The sequence below is a fragment of the Chrysoperla carnea genome, chromosome 3, assembly GCF_905475395.1.
Source record: "Chrysoperla carnea chromosome 3, inChrCarn1.1, whole genome shotgun sequence".
NCBI lineage: Eukaryota > Metazoa > Arthropoda > Insecta > Neuroptera > Chrysopidae > Chrysoperla > Chrysoperla carnea.
Genome location: NC_058339.1, coordinates 20,623,684 through 20,643,739, shown reverse-complemented (window position 1 = coordinate 20,643,739; position 20,056 = coordinate 20,623,684). Strand labels below are relative to the sequence as shown.

The window sequence follows — 20,056 nt, the reverse complement described above, 5'->3', positions numbered from 1 at the left end:
CAACAGCAAAAAAAAAACAATAAACCATTATATTTTATTTATTGTAGACAAAAGGTACACTAGATAAATTACACATCTAGACTAATCTACATGTTATATATGTTATACAAATTGTTTGAGATGTGTACTTGATTTCCGCATGAAGTTAAGGTATATTATGAACGAAAGATTCGACATCTATGAATAAATTAAACGACGTTATCAGAAATTATTGTCAGTAAAGTAGATAAATATAAATGTACTAGCGGCCCCGACGGACGTTGTCCCGTAAAAACTTAACTCCAATTCATGAATACCTATACTACGTTTAGCCTGTCCGCTAAACCCATCCCGCTAAACCCCAATTTAACTCCTATTTATTGGAGTGGCCTGACCTTTGATAGTAGAGCTCGCTGCGCTCGCATATGGCTCTAATAAATGCCTATTGACAATACCTGAATACTATTAAAAATACATAGTACACATAGTATACATAATGTGATATGATTTATATGCGCTCCCACCATTTAATGAAATTTCATTTTTTTGGTACGGAGCCCTCAAAAACAGTTGTACTGGACCGAATGGTAAATCTAAACCATTCTCCAATCCCCTTGAACTCACACAAAAAATTTCATCGAAATCGGTCCAGCCGTCTAGGAGGAGTTCAGTCACATACACACGCACACAAGAAATATATATATTAAGATATATAATCGCATCGTTCGTGAGTTTTATTGGAGGTTTTTCCATGGTAACGATACACTTCTTTAATTATAGAATTGTATGGATGCATATATAATTGTATGGATTGCATTTATGGCTTACATTGAAAATTTAATATTATTGTCTCACAAATTTAAATAAATAATTATGATAATTTACATTTGAAAAATAATAATTGTTCAATTTGATTTCTTATTATCACAATTTTTAATGCATTAAGTTTAATTAATTAGTGTTTTTCAATAATTTTAATTTGACATTTCTATAACATTAACATGTAAATAATTGCAAATTAGTCAAAACACCCTCCTTTACAACATATCGAAAAACACTGTCCATTAAATTAATTATCTTTTTCTTTAAAGCCTATATAAAGATATTTGGGTAAGTGTGTGGCCGGCATATAATATAAATTTTACATCCTATCAAATTTAAATAGAAAATAATATTAAAAATGTATAATATTTTAAATTAGTATTTATTAAAATAAATTTATCACCTTTTAACCTTAAATTAAAATTTAATATATAATATTTGTGTGTGAATATAAACGCATTTTATTAATAATATGAATATTTTTTTTATTTTCTTTTATAGTGTACATACAAGATACATAGTAAATGCAATGTGTTTTCAATACAACATATTAAAACATGTTTATAAAAATATTTAAATAAATATTTATTGTACATGAGGATTTTATACAAATTTTAACATTTATTATAATAAAGTTTCGATTGTTTGAAATAACATTTCGTATGAACCATAATTGTATGTGCATATTTAATGAACCATAACTCAATCGGTAATACTTTTTGGACTCGAAAAAGGAACCAATTTCGTAGGTTTTTTTAACTCCCTACTAAAACTAGGGGTATTATACGATTAACGTGTCTGTGTACAACGGTATCTGCGTATCTGCGTGTCCGCCTGTGTAATCCTAGCTTCTAAACCACCCAAAGTGCTCTTAGCTATGTTTCAATAGCGAATTTTAGATTTCCTACCAGAAACAACTAGAAAAGAAGTGATGATCTTCAAACGGGCTACTAGGCTTTCTTGAAACATAGATAAAAACACAAAAAAATCGAAGCCAGTCAATATATTTAGTATATTTAGCAGCCCCGATGCCACAAGCGTATTGATCAGACTTGATTTTATATCGGGGTAAATTTTTAATTTAATATTTTTATAAGCTTTTCTTAATTTTTTCTTCCTAAAAGCAGGATAAGTACGCTCTTTCTGCACTGTTTTCCGTGTGACAAACAACTAATAACCCATCGCGTGCGCCAAGTTTACCTGTCGTAAGATAATAGTAAATTAAGTTACAGAATGATTAAATGGAAACCATTTTAACGAAGCGTCCAAAATACATTTTTAATTCGGGATAAATAATTTTTCTAACAAAAGAAATCAATTCAATAGCAGGCACCATCAAAGTAAACGTCGCATATTTACGAATTATCCCGAATAAAAAATGTCTCAGCCTTGTCGTTTTTAGTTAGCCCACATACGAAGTTTCAATCGGTAAAATATCTTATTCACTATGCACGGACTATGAGATTTGAATACATTTGGATAGTTTCACTGTAGTTTTCACTTGATAATATTAAATTATAGTGTGTAAGTTAATTCGTTTAAAAAATATCCGAAGAAACCGCCTTTTTTTTGTTAAACTCGTGACAATCAGGTCATACCTGCCTGTCTCTTACCGAGCTGATGATAATGTTTATAATTAAACTGTAAAAGTAGTAACCAAGTACAAAAAAAAAATGTGTAAATTGAAATTTTAATTTAGGTACCAAGGTAACAACTAACTTATATAATCAAAACTTTTCAAAGTAATCAGCATTTTTCAATGCATTTTAATTATTACAGTGGCTACAAATACTTTTTACCTTTTTTTTTCATTATTCCATTTCAAAAATAACTTTTGTTTAATAAATAATAATATCTGGATGACCGAGCTTTGCTCGATATTTTTTTAGTTAAAAAAAAAACACAAATTTTATCTGTAATATAAGAACGTTTAAAACTCCACATAAATACAAATTTGAATGTCCCGGTAATGTACTTTATTTCGTTAACTACGATATACACCAATAGATGTCAGGAAGAGTCATATTTTGCAGTGAAGGTTTCAGTTTTTCATAAAAGACGACGTTTTTTAAAAATGAAACCTAGCTAGATTGATTTTTCGCCACAAAAGGGACTAAAATTAAGGAAGAGTTAAGTAAGAGTCACTCACGTATCTGTGCGAGCGAGAAACTGGTTTAGTGAGAAACCTTCATAAGCGTAAAAATGATTGTAGTCCCTAAAAATTTACCTTACTGAAGTTCGATTTCTATTCTCATACAGATTGGTATTAAATGATAGCCACTGTATAAATAAAATATTGAGTCTACTAGATAATCAATGTGTGTATAAAAATTTTATATTAATTTCGTTTGAATTATAAATTGGAATATTACCTGTTGTAATGAAACATATAATTTACTTTACTTATTATATGAATTTTGTTCATTTTATTTTACTCAATAAACATTCTATATCCTATACTTATTTACTTCATGAATGAAGAATACCCACTCACAGAACGTAAGATTTTAATACGTACGAACGACTACGTGTGCTTTACAACAACGATGGCTATTGAATATTAATTTATAACAAAAAATATTTATAATTAAAACATAACATTAATAAATAAGTTGATTTTAAAGTCTATTAACTTTTGGAGGTCTATATAGTGAACACATTTTACAAAAACAACGTCATTGGACGAATCTACTCACTAATTCCATTATCATTCATTTTTCAAACTTTGATTGAATTCTCAAAAAAAACAAGTGAAAATAAATAATTGACTGAGTTAATTGTGAAATACCATGTATAGACACTGTTGATTTCTGTTGATTATGTATGTATAGACTATGTTCATTACATAATAAGACATACTATAAAATTTGCTTCTAATGTGTGCCCTCGTGAGTAAAAAGTGATGTTTACAAAAAAATGTTTCATACAAAAGTTGTTTATTTTTTGATAAGGAACGTTTTTTATCATTAAATTTTTGTTCTATCCCTAACGGTTAACAAGATAGGTCCTGCGGATTGGTTCATCCTTCTTTTTATATTCATATTCATGCATTGTCATCCACTTCTGAGCTATGGTCCAAATTTCAAGTCCCTAGCTCATCGGGAAGTTATTTTAAAATCAATTACTAAATTCCACCCAGATATAGAAAAAGCGAGTTGATAAAAAACATGTTAAAAATAGGTCTACGGTCTAAGGATATACCGCTAAGGAAAAACCAGAGAAATAATATTAGATTTAATTTTGTTCATTTGGTAATTTTTTTTTTTGTAATGCATATCTGTAATAAAATTGCCAATAAATAAAATTAAATGAAATTACTCTCTATATATTGTTTCTCCAATTTGTTTTTAGCCACGGACACGCTCCATGACCGAATTTCAATCCTAACATTGGACAGTTTATTGTCACTGAATGAAATGCCACACAATAAAAAGTGTCACTGAGTTCTGATACACCCGTTAACATCCATTTGGTAAATGCATTTTGATTGTGAATTAATTAAATATGTGATAGAATTTAATTTTTGAGTAGACAACGACAACTATACACGTTTTTTTTTGTACATAAACATCCTGTATTTGGTAAATATAATTCATAAGAACAAAAAATCGGAGCCTTTTACCTATGTGTGTGGTAATTAAATACTGATTTTGAAGTATATAATTATTATTAAAGCCACTTTTAACTTAACATCTTTACTGTTGTACTTACTGTATGGTAACGTTAAAAGAAGTTTTTACTTATTTTTATTTTAAGCCCTCAAAACAAAAACAAAAACTAGATAATTTGTAGTCATTGTCAATTAATAATCGTGCTATATAATAATCTTAATAACATTAATTGAATTTTTAATAGCCATTATACTTAATTATCATTGGATAATTAACAGAAACTTAAACCAAAACAAGTGAAAACAAACAATTGACTGAGTTAATTGTTGAAATACCATGTATAGTCAGTGTTGATTTCTTTATCACATTACATATACCAACATGTGACACATACATAACTGATAATCAAGTATAGTACATATTATAAAATTTCCGCCCTAATTGTCGCCCTCACGGGTAAACAGTGATGTTTACGAAAAAATATTTCAAACTAAAGTTGTTTAATTTTTGATAAGGAACATTTTTTACATTTAAACTTTTGTTCTATCTCTAACGGTTTACAAGATGGGTCCTACGGACCCAAGTCCCAATTGACCTATGATGCTCATTTACGAACTTGACCTCACTTTTTACGTCCTGAGTACGCTGTAAAAATTTCAGCTCGATATCTTTTTTCGTTTTTGAGTTATCGTGTCCACAGACGGATACACAAACAAATAATACAATCTTATAAGTGACGTATATGTTTGAAATAAACAATGTTGTTGCTATGCAAATAATTGATACTATGTGTTATATATATATAACATATCAATAATGTTCTGAACTAATTTGCGCTGTCACGGGTAAACAATAATCTTTACAAAAAAATGTTCCAAACAAAAGTTGTTTATTTTTTTGTAAGGAACATTTTTTACATTTAAACTTTTATTCTATCCCTAACGGTTTACAAGATGGGTACTACGGACCCATGACCCAATTGACCCATGTTGCTCATTTACGAACTTGACCTCACTTTTTACGTCCTAAGCACGCTGTAAAAATTTCAGCTTGATATCTCTTTTCGTTTTTGAGTAATCGTGACCACAGACGGACGGACGGACGGACGGACAACCGGAAATGGATTAATTAGGTGATTTTATGAACACCTATACCAATTTTTTTTTTGTAGCATCAATATTTTTAGGCGTTACAAACTTGGGACTAAACTTATAATACTATGTATATTTCATATATACATGGTATAAACATAGTTTCATTAGCTGACTTAAACTGTTTTGGAAGTACTACATATTAATTTGTATCCATAAAACTTACTATTTTACAAGCTTTTATTTAGTTTCACCTGTTCCGTTGTCTGTCTGTAATCAAGTGTTGCAAGTCAAATTTGATCCATTGATCCACTTTCCGGCTTCCGATTGAGCTGCAATTTTGCATGCACATTTAGTTTGGATGACAATGGTAATGGCATGGTAAGGTTGTGGCGTCCAGATTTTTCCATCGCTTCCACCATATTTGATTTATATACATTTTTTAAATCTTAAATTAAATTTTTTAATAAAAAGTACTTTTAAGGGACAAGCTTTTATTGTACCAAAAAGTAGAAAATAATTTTATATATGAGTCACTCATACCCGACTATTTGCTAAAGCTTGAGGCGCTTAATATCAAGAATGAATCGAAAAATAATGTGATAAACTTAACGATATTATACTCCGGTAGAGGAGTATTCGTACCATTTTTAGCAAAAAAACTCAATTTTTGTCGCGAAAATTTTATACGCGTTTATATTTTTGTTAATTTTAGTGACTGCGAAGACATAGCGCATGATCAGTTCAAGATAAAAGAGGGTCTTAATATGGGACCTTGCATGGATACAGATCCTTAAAAATTTGTATTCATTATTTCTTAAAGGGTCTTTAAAATAATATTTGGACATAGAAAGTACATTGAAGTACGGATGCGGGTTTAAGTATTGTAAAAAATTGACTTGCGGAGAAAGGTAAGATTTCAACTCCAATTCTTCTACCGCTGACTATGTTTTTACGCGAAATCAGCCTTTAGTTAAAGCTGGTAAGTTTTTAGTTTTTATTATTTTTTGACTGACCCAAATACAATTAAATTTCAATATTTAGGGACATTATTGGACTTTTTTTAAGCTATTGGCGAAATATAATATTTATTTTGACTATGAACATAAACTTAATCTACCAAAACTGAACCCATAAAAAATTTTATGTTTTTCGGACTTACATATAAGGGTTTAGTATAGCTATTTTACAGACCTATTTTAACTGTAAACTTTCAAATCTAATATTTAATTATTTTTGAATACCACATTTTTTGTCTACAACGTTTATATGTTATAAGCAATCAAATTATTGCGTGACCATTGGATCCGTTTGGCATTCATGTAACTACCTACCTACCTACGTAGTGCTAGCCAGTATAATTTACATGAAAAATAAAACGAAAAGTAAAGGGGTTTTTATTAAAGAAGGTAGTAAGTCTTTTGTCAAACAGACCACCTGGTTGATGACTCAATCATCATAGTTACAAAAAAATAATTATAGATTCCAATTTTACAATGCAGGCTGTTTTAACAGTGTGTTTCAAAAAAACATCAATAAAATTGTTTATTGAATATTCTCTTGTAGTCATTGGGTAAAAGATCGTAAGCTGACACCATTGAATTCTTTTGAATTTTCAAAATCGGGTAAATTAAGAAGCAATTTGAAGTACAATTCTTGAACTGATACAAATGAAATATGACGACAATTGATTTAAGTACGAGAAAACCGAGAAGTATTTAATTAAAACAAGTTCTTTAATCAGCGAATAAATAATAATAATAATAATAATAAAAGCCTACTTAGCTCACTGGTTGGGCAAAGGCCTCACCTAACAACCGCCATTGGTTTCTATCTCTCACTTTTGACGACCATTGAACACCCGCAAAACTGACCAAATCATCACGCCATCTCGTTGGAGGACGTCCTATTTTCTGGTGTTACTATATGGAGTCTATTGAGTAGTACGAATAGTCCACCTGTCATCCAAAAGTCTAGCCATATGACCCGCCCGTTTCCACTTCTGCCTTTTGACACTCACCACGACATTCCTGATTTTTGTCTTAGACCGAATTCAAGTTGTACTAATTTTGTCTTTTATTTTTATGTTCAGTAGTTTACGCTCGACCCATCGTTGGCATGTTCTCAAGTTGTTCATTTGTTTTTTATTCAGGGACAGAGTTTAAGTGCCATGCAGAAGAACTGGTAGGATACATGTGTCCATTACCTTTCTTTTCAGACACAGTGGTATATCCGACTTAAGAATGAAACTGAGCGACCAGTATTTCCGCCAAGTATTGGTTATTCTTTGTTGTATTTCTTCGTCGCTTCTATCGCCGAAAAATACTATTTGGCCGAGATATTTATAGCTTTTCAGCTATAAATATCAATTAATCATTTAATTTATTTTCACAGAATAATTTGTAAATAAATATTCCAGTTGAATTTTTTATTATTTAATTAATCTATTGGCCTGCCTCCTGGTATATTTTGTTGATTTTTTTTGCGAATGGTTGATAATTGTATGTGCTTGTCACGAATTTTTGGGTTATTTTGCTCCCCGGGGTGAGGAAAAAAAGAAATTGTCATTTTTAAACCTAGTCAGGAAGCGGCAATTAAATTCTATCTTACTAGAAATCCTCTTTAATAATTGAACGTATAACCTTTAAAATATTTAAATGAAACTCTGATATAACATTTATACAAAATCTTTTGCTGACAGTGAAACCAATTCATCAAGTTTGCGCTACCAACACTAAGAAAACCATACGTGGTTGAGTAAAAATAAACATATATAAACGTCAGATTTTGTTCCTGTAAGATATTAATTAGCACATATCATTAAATGTTTTTTTCGGTACTGAAATTTTATCTTTAGATAAAAGCCAGGATAATATGTACATTTACAATTCAATTAAATGACCTGTAACACATTAAGAAAGTTTGAGACCAAAACGAAATAATTCAATTCTCTAATCTTAGACAATCTTCTATGTGAAACAATAATATTTAATTACTTTTTGTTTTTGTTTACTTTTAATCATGTATACGATATTTATTTACACCATGGTCTCTCGATTATAATTGATGATTTTTAATATGATACATACAGCGTAAACTAAATATTGACAAATATCTTGTCTAGTAATCCTAATTTAAGATAATTTAAAAAAATACACTCGAACTCGGACTTACACTCTGTGTCTAGAACTCGAATGGCTTAATTGGTAGGGCGCTTGACATAAATCCAAGAAGTCCAGATTCAAGTCCTGGTTCAAATGTATTTTTTTTCAATTTTCCTTAATTAATAATATTTAATTTTTTGGATCTTCTCCTATTTCTAAAAGAATGACAAGAAACATGGTAAACTCTTTTTGTGATACCTTGTCTTTATTCAAAAGCATGGTGTATTATTAAATATTAATGCAGACGTTTTATCGAATTTAATTTTAGTATTAATAAATAAATATTTCTAATATTGCAATATGGATGTAATTTTCCCCAAAATATTTAGTAAATATTTATTTTATTCAAAAATAAGTCGTTTTGACTATATAGAATTGATAAAATGAATGTTTTTTTGGGAACAATGAAAAAAGGATTTTTTTCTAAAAAAAAAAAAGAAAAAACTACAAAAAACTTAAAAATACATTCGTCTCTTATGTCCTAGTTCGTGACTTTGAATATATTAAACAATTTTATCTGAAATTATAAACACAGAGTAATATATATTTTTAACTATTCTTTTCGTTTCGGCACCTTTTTGATTTAAGCAGTGTGAAATTGTTTAATAATTTTTATAAATTGAATGAATAAAATAAAACATCACAAATGACAGCAGATGTGTTAAAGGATGGCTGAATGTTTTTTAAATACAAGAAAGGATTAATTTTAGTTCAGTAAAAAATGGAAACATTCCATTTTAACAATCTTAACAATCACTGAACTGAATTTGATGGTATTATAGCCTTGTACTTTGAAGTTTATTGTGTTTGGAATTTTATAAGGAGTATTGAGTAGGTATTCGACTTTTTCTAACTTTTCAATTTACTATATTATTTTGTTCGAATTGAATTATTCAACTGATTGAGTATTTTGAAAGAAATGAGTAGAAAAATATAATCAATATAAAAAAAAGTTTAAGCAGCCACTTCAAATGGGATTGAATAGGAGGATATTGTCTTAAGGTCTGTGAATGATATACCTTAAATATTTCCATGATTTAACCAAATAAAAAATTTCCTTTTTTTTATTATGAAACCATAATTTTTACATTTGTTACATATAATTTGAATTCGAAGAGCTTACATATAATTTGATTACTTACGAAGTTTTGCTCATGATATTCGCTGACATTGTAACTTTCTATAAGTCCAATCATTAAATTAACCTGATTTTTATACTTTTTGGATCAAAAGTGTTGATGAGTGTCATCAAATTCCAAAACAAAATTATTTTTTCCAATGTTCTCGATTTTTTCAGAGGGGTCCCCTTAAAAAAATTAGAAATTTTTTTTAATCTCTAATTTCGATAAAACTCAGTATATAAGGTAATTTTGACCCAAAAAGAGCAAAAATCGGATGCATTTGTTGACTGGTCGAATAAACAAACCAAATTGTCATGCTTTTTGGATCAAAATTACCCCATCCACAGAGTTTCATCAAATTCCAAAACATCATTTTTTTTCCGATTTTCTCGATTTTTTCAAAGGGGTACCCCTTAAAAAAATTGCAAAAAACAAAAAAATTTTGTATCTCCAATTTCGATAAACAGCAGTATTTAAGGTAAAGCGGTTATGTTTTAAAACTTTCAAGATAAATTATATACCTAAAACTTTAATTTTAATTACCTTTTAACATTATGTATACATACGTTCCATTTAAAACGGCTGTTTTTAAGAACAACAAAATGATTTATAATATTGAATTAAGGATTTATATTTTCCCCAGACGTGTGTTATTAATTTTTAATGTTCAACAACAACAACAATTTTTAATTAAGATGTTACTCACAATTTAATTACTCTTAACCTAAACTTCCTCAACGTAAATTTAAATACCATTATCGACAAACACGAAGCTGTCTGTATAAGTAGCATAACAAATATATAAAATAATTTTTTAAACGATTATTATACACTTGAAGAATTTAATCAAAGTATAAATTAAAAGACAATTATAAAAAAAATACAGAACTTTAGTCAACAGTGGTACTAAATATTTATACTTAATATTTTTTCAGCGTTACGTAATTCAGACATGTAGATTTGAATTTTTACAAATATGTAAATTATCTGAAATAGTACGCAACAAGTGTGCTTTTGAAATTACTATTCAAAACAACAAGAAGGAGTTTTTAAAGATTACAAATTTCAGCTTTGCTAACGTAAGTATTGAGATTATGGAATAAGGTAGCATTAAGAATTTCTGACGTGAAATGCTAACAGCCCGCTTTGAACAACAAATATAGGTCACACTAGGTATATCTTCATCAATAAAATGACTTTTATTTCCATTATTAACTTCCCAGAAGAAGTTAAAGTAATGGGGTCGATTTTGAAAATCTCCAGTTTTACATATTTCCGCGGTTTTCAAGGCCTTAATATCCGAATCAAACCTTTTCAATGTGATGTCTGTGTATTTAAGTTGTGTGTGTGTGTGTGTGTGTGTGTGTGTGTGTGTGTGTGTGTGTGTATGTACGAGCGTATGTTCATTCTGATTCCTTTTCCTCGATTATCTCGCGAACCAGTTCTGACATTAACACGGACTGGGTTTATTCGATGCGTAATCGTGTATTTAAGAGCTGAAATAGTTTTTAGCGGAATTAGTTGAGCCGTTTTTAAATGGTAATAAGAAAACTGGAAAAAACTTAATAAAAAGAATCTGAAAAGTGGATAAAACACATCATTTATCTGTGGAGATAATGATCGTTCTAGCATAAGCTGCAGTACATGTTCGAAGAATAATCTATGAAGGCTAGCAAGATCATTTTTTTAATGTTTTCCCCCCTCTGGGGAAAGTCTAACAGACTAACGATCAGACTAACTAGTTGTATGGACTACAGGACTACAGGGGTCGCACTCACACCACTTCAGTACCATACCGACTAAAAATTGGCAGTACATGCCAATTTTTTTTTTTTACGAAATTTTTTGGTGATATATTTACACACTTTATATGTATTCATACGAAAATGTTCCATCAGTTTAGGACAGTTTGAGTACTACTGCAATATGAAAACACCATGATCTCACAAGAAGTAATCAATCGTGTTAATTTCTTTACAACAACAAAAAAAAATAGTTCTTTTAACAGTTAAAAAATATGTTTCCCTTTTATAAAATAAAAAAAAACATATACTGAAAGCTGTAATTATTACTCATTAATAATCTTATATACATATCATGAATACAAAATAGGTATATAAACTTTGAACAATAGTTATTAATAACTATAAAAAAGTCATTCTTTCAAAAAGCAATATTTTTTCCTTTCAGTCAATTTTTTTTTTTTTTTGTAAATGGATTATAATCATTTTTTTTTAATAAAATATTAATAAATCCATCAAAGTTTAAATTTCAACAGACACATATTTAAACATAGATTACACATTTTACCTATTAACAAAGACAACTTTTAATATTAATTTATAATTTCATGTACTTTGAGTATTAAATAAAAAATAATTTGTGAGGCAAAAAATAGAACTGACATCAAATAATAACAATTTTTACATAAATACTTTTATCAATAATTAATGTCCTCTTGAGTAATTACGTTTTGAAATCGCCTTTAAAGAGTCATGCCGAAGATTATCGTTGGCGCCGATTTCAAAACGTAGTTAATAAAATACAATGATGCGTGAAAATTTCATTCGTATAATTTTATATCCTTGTTCTCTACTTTCTAGGAATGGCGAATTTTTTCATACAATTTAAATGGAGTAATGGTATTAAAGTCAATAAAAATGCAATTTTAAAAAAAAATGCCACTCCTAAATGTATAATCCCCTCTCTTTTCTTGAAGTTATTACACATATACTAAAAAAAATTAATAAAAAATACTTTTTAAGGGTAAGCTTTGATTGTAGCTCGAAAGTAGAAAATAATCTATGATACACCCATGCATGAATATTTGTAAAAGTTGAAAGCTCTCAATTTAAAATATCACGGACGATCAGGGGTGTCTCACGCTTTTACAAATAGTCAAGAGTGAGTTTTTAAAGCTTAAAATCTTAAGTACATCGTAAACACAGTTGAAAACATGCTCCTTGGATTTTCGTCGGTTAAAAATCTTATGTTGATTTGTTTATCTACATAAATTATTACAGTGTAGAAAGAATAATATTTTATAAAGAAATTAATAATTTATAATCAATTTTATTCACTTTTTTTTTAACTTTACTACAAAATAAATCTGTCAGGAAATTTAAGATTTATATTCTATCTATTATTTTTAAGGATAATTAATTGCTTACGTAATAAATAATTATTTTTATACTCTGTATTAAATGTATATAAAACTATATATGGGTATCTAAAAGATTTATTCTAAAGTCTAGAAGAAAATCATTTGGAAATCAGCGCAAAGAAACATCTTGTGTTAAAATATAATCGAAAACAAATTAAGTATACATTCGAAAAGATTCCATTAACAACGGTAATCGAAAATAACGAATAAATCTTAAAACATGCAACCTGAACTAATCTGGTATACTTTTTTTTTGCTGTGTCCAAAGATAATATTTTTACAGCTTTTTTTAGTCACACAATATCATAAATAAATAAAATTTCTTAAGAATGACAAGAAGTATAAACATTATTATATTGTCATAATTCTATTTTTTAATTTTTCTTCTGCTTGATTACATATTTTTAATAAATGATTAAATATATTTTTCAAATGACCTAAAAATATAAAAATAATTGTCAAAACTATTATATATACCTAAAAAAAAATATTTTTTTTGTATAATAACATAATAAACTAATATTGTTATAACAATAATAATTTATTGTTCAGTTTCATATTTAAATTATGCATGATTTAACATTTGATGTAATTACTGTCATTTTATCCAATATTTTGTATGTTTTGTATTTATTATTCAATAATTATTTTAACAAGAAACCCTAAACTAGTAGTTATGTTTAGGTAAATTGTTATATTTAAGTCAGGTCTGTATTAAGGTTTGTAAATCTTATAAGATTTCTCTCCTTTTTTACTTTACCACATACAAAATTCTCAATACGTGATGTTTTAAGGAACCCTGATCCCATTTTGCTGTTTTATTTTTTGCTTCCAAAACACAAAGTAACACATTCCCAAGTGGAATAGTGCTTGCTCCTCAAAAATGAGCAAACAATACATTTTATTAAAAAATAACAACTTTTACTACCAACAGTTAACTGTCGAAATAAAACTGGGTTTCAGCACAAACCTCATTTTCTGAGAAAAACCAATATACCTTCCTTTTCAAGGAAGGCTTTGAATTCGGCAAAGTGTAGTTTTTATACCATGTATATATGAAATATACATAGTATATTAAGTTTCGTCCCAAGTTTGTAATGCTTAAAAATATTGATGCTACGAAAAAATTTTTGGTATAGGTGTTCATAGAATCACCTAATTAATCCATTTCCGGTTGTCCGTCTGTCCGTCTGTCCGTCCGTCCGTCCGCCCGTCCGTCTGTGGACACGATAACTCAAAAACGAAAAAAGATATCGAGCTGAAATATCTTTTACAGCGTACTCAGGACGTAAAAAGTGAGGTCAAGTTCGTAAATGAGCATCATAGGTCAATTGGGTCTTGGGGCCGTAGGACCCATCTTGTAAACCATTAGAGATAGAACAAAAGTTTAAATGTAAAAAATGTTCCTTATAAAAAAATAAAAAACTTTTGTTTGAAACATTTTTTTGTAAACATCACTGTTTACCCACGAGGGCGTTAAATAGGTGCAAATTTTATAGTATGTATTAATATAGGAATATCAGTTGTGTGTGTGTTGTGTATTTTAAAGTGAATATCTTTTGTTATTTACGTGACGTCAAAAAAAAAACAAACGATTGCGCATCAACACTGTCTATACGATTGCGCATCAACACTGTCTATACATGGTATTTCAACAATTAACTCAGTCAATTGTTTGTTTTCACTTGTAATTTTAAAAGTTATCTTTTATTCCTTACTCTTTTGTTGCGAACCCTAGTGGCTCAGCTGTTTAAGAGGTAACAAATTTCATAGGCACTATCTTATACTTTTATTATAGCCCCTTAGAAATAAATTTCAAACCAAGCAAAATGTACCTGTACACTATAATTAATAAACAATCTAATTGACTTATATACCTCCTAAAATTACATTGAATTACAATTTTTTTTAGAAAAATAAAGTTACCTGCCAATAGATTTAATGGTTCCAAATCAATTTCTGCTAAATTTTGGCAGAAAATTCTAGCAACCGGTTTCTCTACAAACCTATTATTTATGTTAAAATTTCTAATAATCCTACAGTATTATTAATTTTAATAACCGTAATCCAATATTGTTACAATAAACTAATATTAAAATTCAATCAATAACTGATATCATATTTTCTCAAACGAATTTTATTAATTTTATTGAATGTATCAAAATGTATGGGAAAAGTGAATCAAAAACATGTTTACCAAATAATTTTTTCAAATATTTCTTAATTATTTTGGCATATCATGGTATACATGTTACAGAAAAATTAAATAAATGTTTAAATATATTTTCTTTGATTCATATTTTAAATGTACCTTATATTCATACATTTTTAAGTTTTTATGAGCTGGCATTAGTTTCAGATTTTACTATGCTTATTAATTTAGGCAGCTTTGTTATTGGACAAATATCAGGTATTTATTAAATTTTACTGGCTAAAATTATTTTACCCTTATCATACATATTCAAAATAATTATTAGATACGAATTAATTTGCGATTGTGTTTTGTAATAAATGAAAATGAAAATCGGAACTTTGAGAAATGCCGAATTAATAAATGTATATCGATATGTTCGATTTTATACCGTAGAATTTATTACTTCAAAATTCCGTTAGACAATTGCGGGGCTCTTTTAGTAGGAAAATCTATTTGGTGGTAGTTAAACTTTAAGAAAAGACAAAACCCTGAATAGAATATTTCAAAACCTATATTTAAATGAATAATATTCCAAAAATTTACATTTTTATGGAAATTTTATTTATAAAATTTATTAAAGTTTTAATAATTCCAAACTTATTAATTATTAATTAAACTTAATTTTATACAATACAATACAAATATAATGAAAATATCATATAGTTATTATTACAAAATTGTTATGATTTCAGCGATGGCACAATTTACAATATTTAGATTCAAACGAAAGAATATTAGTATTTTATTAAAAAAATTGCATTATGGATATTTTAAATATAACCCGAAACGTGGAGGAGATAAAGAATTTAAATTAATTAAACGTGCAATAAAAATATCTAACATTCAAGTAAGTGCATGTATTTAGGCTGTGGCTTAAAAGCAACCAAGTATAGCTTGTATAGATTTGATGCATGATAGAAAAATTTTCAAGTCACCAAGTTTGATTTCACCAAAAATATATTTTGCTCAGACATAAATTTATTCGATTTTATTGCACCATAGTTTAAATAAAACTTATTATCTTTGCTTTCATCCATGCTTAATATTAGATTAGATTTGAGTTAGGAATAGGTTTTAGAAGATCTTATGTAAGGCACCTCTTTGCAATTATTATAAATGTCAGCTGATATTCCTGGGTAACACAAGTGTATCCCAAGTGATGGGGTTGATTGAAAAAGAGAATTTCGCATTTACAAAGAATGTGTATTCCAGTTTTCTCCTTTTCATGACAAAATGAGACTCATTTTATTCTTATGCAAATTGAGTTTACAAAGTTCAATAAGAAGCCCAGTGAGTGTCTTACTGGTCTTCTTATTCTCAAATGATTTTCCCCTGCTGCAAACACTCTAAAGCCTTTTTCCGACAAAAGACTTTTATCAATTTATTTATGAGTGTCCGACAACTAAACCATTATTGGTTATAGTTAGGCAAATTTTGGTTATACTTAGGCAGATTTATAGAAGCACAGCGAGTCAGACCATGCTTAAGGTGGGTTGTAATTTAGTCTCCATTTCTGTTGAATAGTACGATTCCTAAGCAGTGTTTTTGACAATTATGGTTATTACATTACCGAAATATTTTTCTAGATGATCGCTTTCATATTGAGTGTAAATTTTTTAGTATTATTAAGTGTAATTCAATGGTTTTTTGGTTATATAAACGGGGCACGTCAAATGCCTCTAGTACCAATGTCTTTTATAAATGTGAATCACACACCGACATTTGAATTGCTATCGATTTATCAAATGTATTCTGGATATTCATATGGTATTGTTGTGGCTGCAATGGACACATTAACATCCAGTGTATCAGTACATATTTACATACAATTATGTATATTAAAAGAATCAATTATACGAATGAGATCTCGAATTATGTTACGAACACAAGAGCATCAAGTAAGTAATCGAAAATCAATCAAATAATTAATCAATATCAAAACAAATAATATTGATTTCAACGTAGGAATTCTACAATGGTTTTTATATGACCTAGTTTATTGATATTAAGACAAGAAATGTTCATGTCACTAGAGTCAATTCCATTTTTTTCGATAACCGTCTGAACGTTTGTTTGCATTTTTTTCAAGTCAATTAAAACTTTCTCTTTCAACAATTTACAATATAAGTATTCTTTAAGATTTTGATCATTTTCAAATTTGAATACCTAGAGTTTTTAATCGATTCAAATAAATTCATAATATTTTATAGATTAAATTTATATCAGGTTTTTGGTAGTACATACTGTATTATAATAGGTAATTAAAATGATAAAAAATAATTTCCAATTGAGAATTTTTCAATTTATTTGTTTCTAGGAAAATTTCAAGTTTACTGAAAATACTCAGCAGTTATTCGATAAACATAAAGAATTAAAACTATTTATTTGTAATGAGTTTCGAAAAGTTATTGAACATCATGCAAATATTGTTGAATACTCTCAACAATTCGAATCAATTTTTCAAATGAGTATATTTTTTAAATTTATTGGATGCATAATAAGCTTATGTTCATTCTTGTATCGCATGTCACTGGTAAGTTAGAAATATTATCATTATCCCGTTTGAAAAAGACATAAAGAAAAGTTTAAGGAACATTTTCCTGATCTTATAAAATAGTAAAGCTAAAAATAGTTAGCCTTGAATAATGAAGCTAACTGGGTGAAATATTGCAGTATGATTTTGGCTTCCCGGACAAAAGTTTTTATGGTCACCGTCAACAGCTTTCGGGATGCGGACATTTTAAAGCACAAATGTTAAGAAAAGAGAATTAACTTGATTATTATATATTTTTGTTTGACAAGAAAAGCCACTGGAAGATAATTTTCTTAGTCTCATTCTGTTTGTAAGCCGAACATTACAAAATTAGCGGCATGAAAATAGCAATTTTTAATTTCTAATTTAATCGACAGAATCTTGTTCTGGATAAAATTAAGGGATGCATTTTTTTCAACTTACCCCTTTGCGTAAGGTATTTATGTGTTTGTTTAAAAAATATAAAAAATTATTCCAGTATCTATTCTGCTCTAGTGAATATCCTTACGCCAGATGTAATCTCAAAGTTATGTACTGCCTATGTTTCAACGAAAACTAAAAACTGATGACAGGGATTTTCTTGAGAAACCTGATAACTCTGATATTTTAGGGACAGTGGGTGTATAAGGGATTCAAGTTTTTTTATTAATGTTTGATAGGTGGTTTGATCGGTTACATTGTACAGGCTTTTACACGGTGACACTTTTGAACCAGATTTTTTAATACAAATTTTTATTTTTTAGTTGCCAGTGGGTTCAATAGAATTTAATTTTCTAGTAATATTTTATACTATTAATATATTACAATTATTTTTATACTGTTGGTGGGCAAATGAGTCGGTGATAACTGGACAGGAGATTGCAACTGAAATCTCCCAAATAAATTGGATTGATAAAGATCCAAGTATTCAAAAAGCTCTAATGATGATTGTGCGTCAATCACAAAAACCTTTAAAATTCACCGCTGGAAAACTCTTTTTGTTGGACATCAACACATTTGTTTCGGTAAGTAAAATTTCAGATTAACAATATAGGGGGTATCAGTGTGTAATTTCAATCACAATTATACTCTTTCGAGGGATATATATTAATTGACACTGAGTTTAAATGTAAAAAATGTTCTTTATAAAAAAATAAACAACTTTTGTTTGAAAGAATTTTTCGTAAACATCACTGTTTACCCGTGAGAACGCAATTTGTATAGTATGCATTATATGGGAATATCAGTTATATATGTGTGACATGTATGTATGTGTAATGTGACAGAGTAATGAACACTGTCTATACATGGTATTTCAATAATTAACTCAGTCAATTGTTTGTTTTAGATTGTTTACAGTGGTTTTTCATATTTTACAATACTGAAACGTACAATGGAAACGAAAGAAATAAGCGAAGAATAAACAAATATAATGAGAATCGAATAAGCAAAATATCAAAAAAAGAGAAATGATGACAGTTTTATAGTTTATTTTTATGTCCACACAATTTAGTCCCACACAATCATAATTTTTGAAAAGCGATTCTTCAATGACATTGTTATATCAACATATATATATTACATAAGTAGAAAAAAAAAAACAAGCCTATAGTTCTTGACCACCCTTGTGACGAAAATAAATGTATAAAAAATTGAATATTTGGATTGTATTTCAATCATAAAAAATATTCTATTCACAAATCTAATATTTATAATAATAAATATATTCAATAGAATAAATATTTTTTATTTTAAAATATATATTGGGCCAAAAGTTGATGTTAAGATTATGTTGTACACTGAGAGTAAGAAAAAATGAACCTACACAAAGAGACCCCGCAATTTTGTATGTGAATTGAATTTAACTTATTATTTCGATTGATTCTGATACTTTTTGGTGAATAGACCAAAGGTACAAGAAACGAATTATCGAGATTTAGGAAGTCAAAATTCAAATATATGCAATACTATTTACATTTGGAAAAGTTCGCAAAATACTCTTATCCTATATAAAAAGACGTCTAAAAAAATATATCTTTATAAAAATAAGTACCTGGATGGCCAAGCTTTGTTCGTTATGTATTTTAAATGAAATCTAGGTAGATTGATTTTTCGCCCCAGAAATCACCTGCATACTAAATGCCATGAAAATCATTGGAGCCATTTCTGAGAGAAAACGACATTTTCTTAAAAGGAAACCTACCTAGATCGATTTTTCGTCCCAAAAACCCCCTGCATATTAATCGTGTAAAAACGCCATCTACTGAGACCTATCTTTAATGTTTCAGTGTCGGTAAAACAGTTATTTGCTCCTAGAGGTCCTAGAGGTTTTTGGCTCATTAGCTTTCATCCCAAAGCTTTATTAATATTACCTTTAGGTGACAATCCAATTGACTGTG

The 20,056-nt window shown here is 28.4% G+C and overlaps 1 protein-coding gene across 1 annotated transcript; it reads left to right on the top strand.

The window, feature by feature from the left end:
• Positions 1-17,535: 17,535 nt before the first annotated feature.
• LOC123295916 (odorant receptor 4-like) lies at positions 17,536-19,153 on the top strand. The gene is made up of 3 exons (XM_044877377.1): positions 17,536-17,586; positions 18,533-18,682; positions 19,006-19,153. Exons 1-3 carry the CDS (start codon positions 17,536-17,538, stop codon positions 19,078-19,080), a joined length of 276 nt encoding a protein of 91 aa, XP_044733312.1. The 3' UTR covers positions 19,081-19,153.
• The last annotated feature ends 903 nt before the right edge of the window (positions 19,154-20,056 follow it).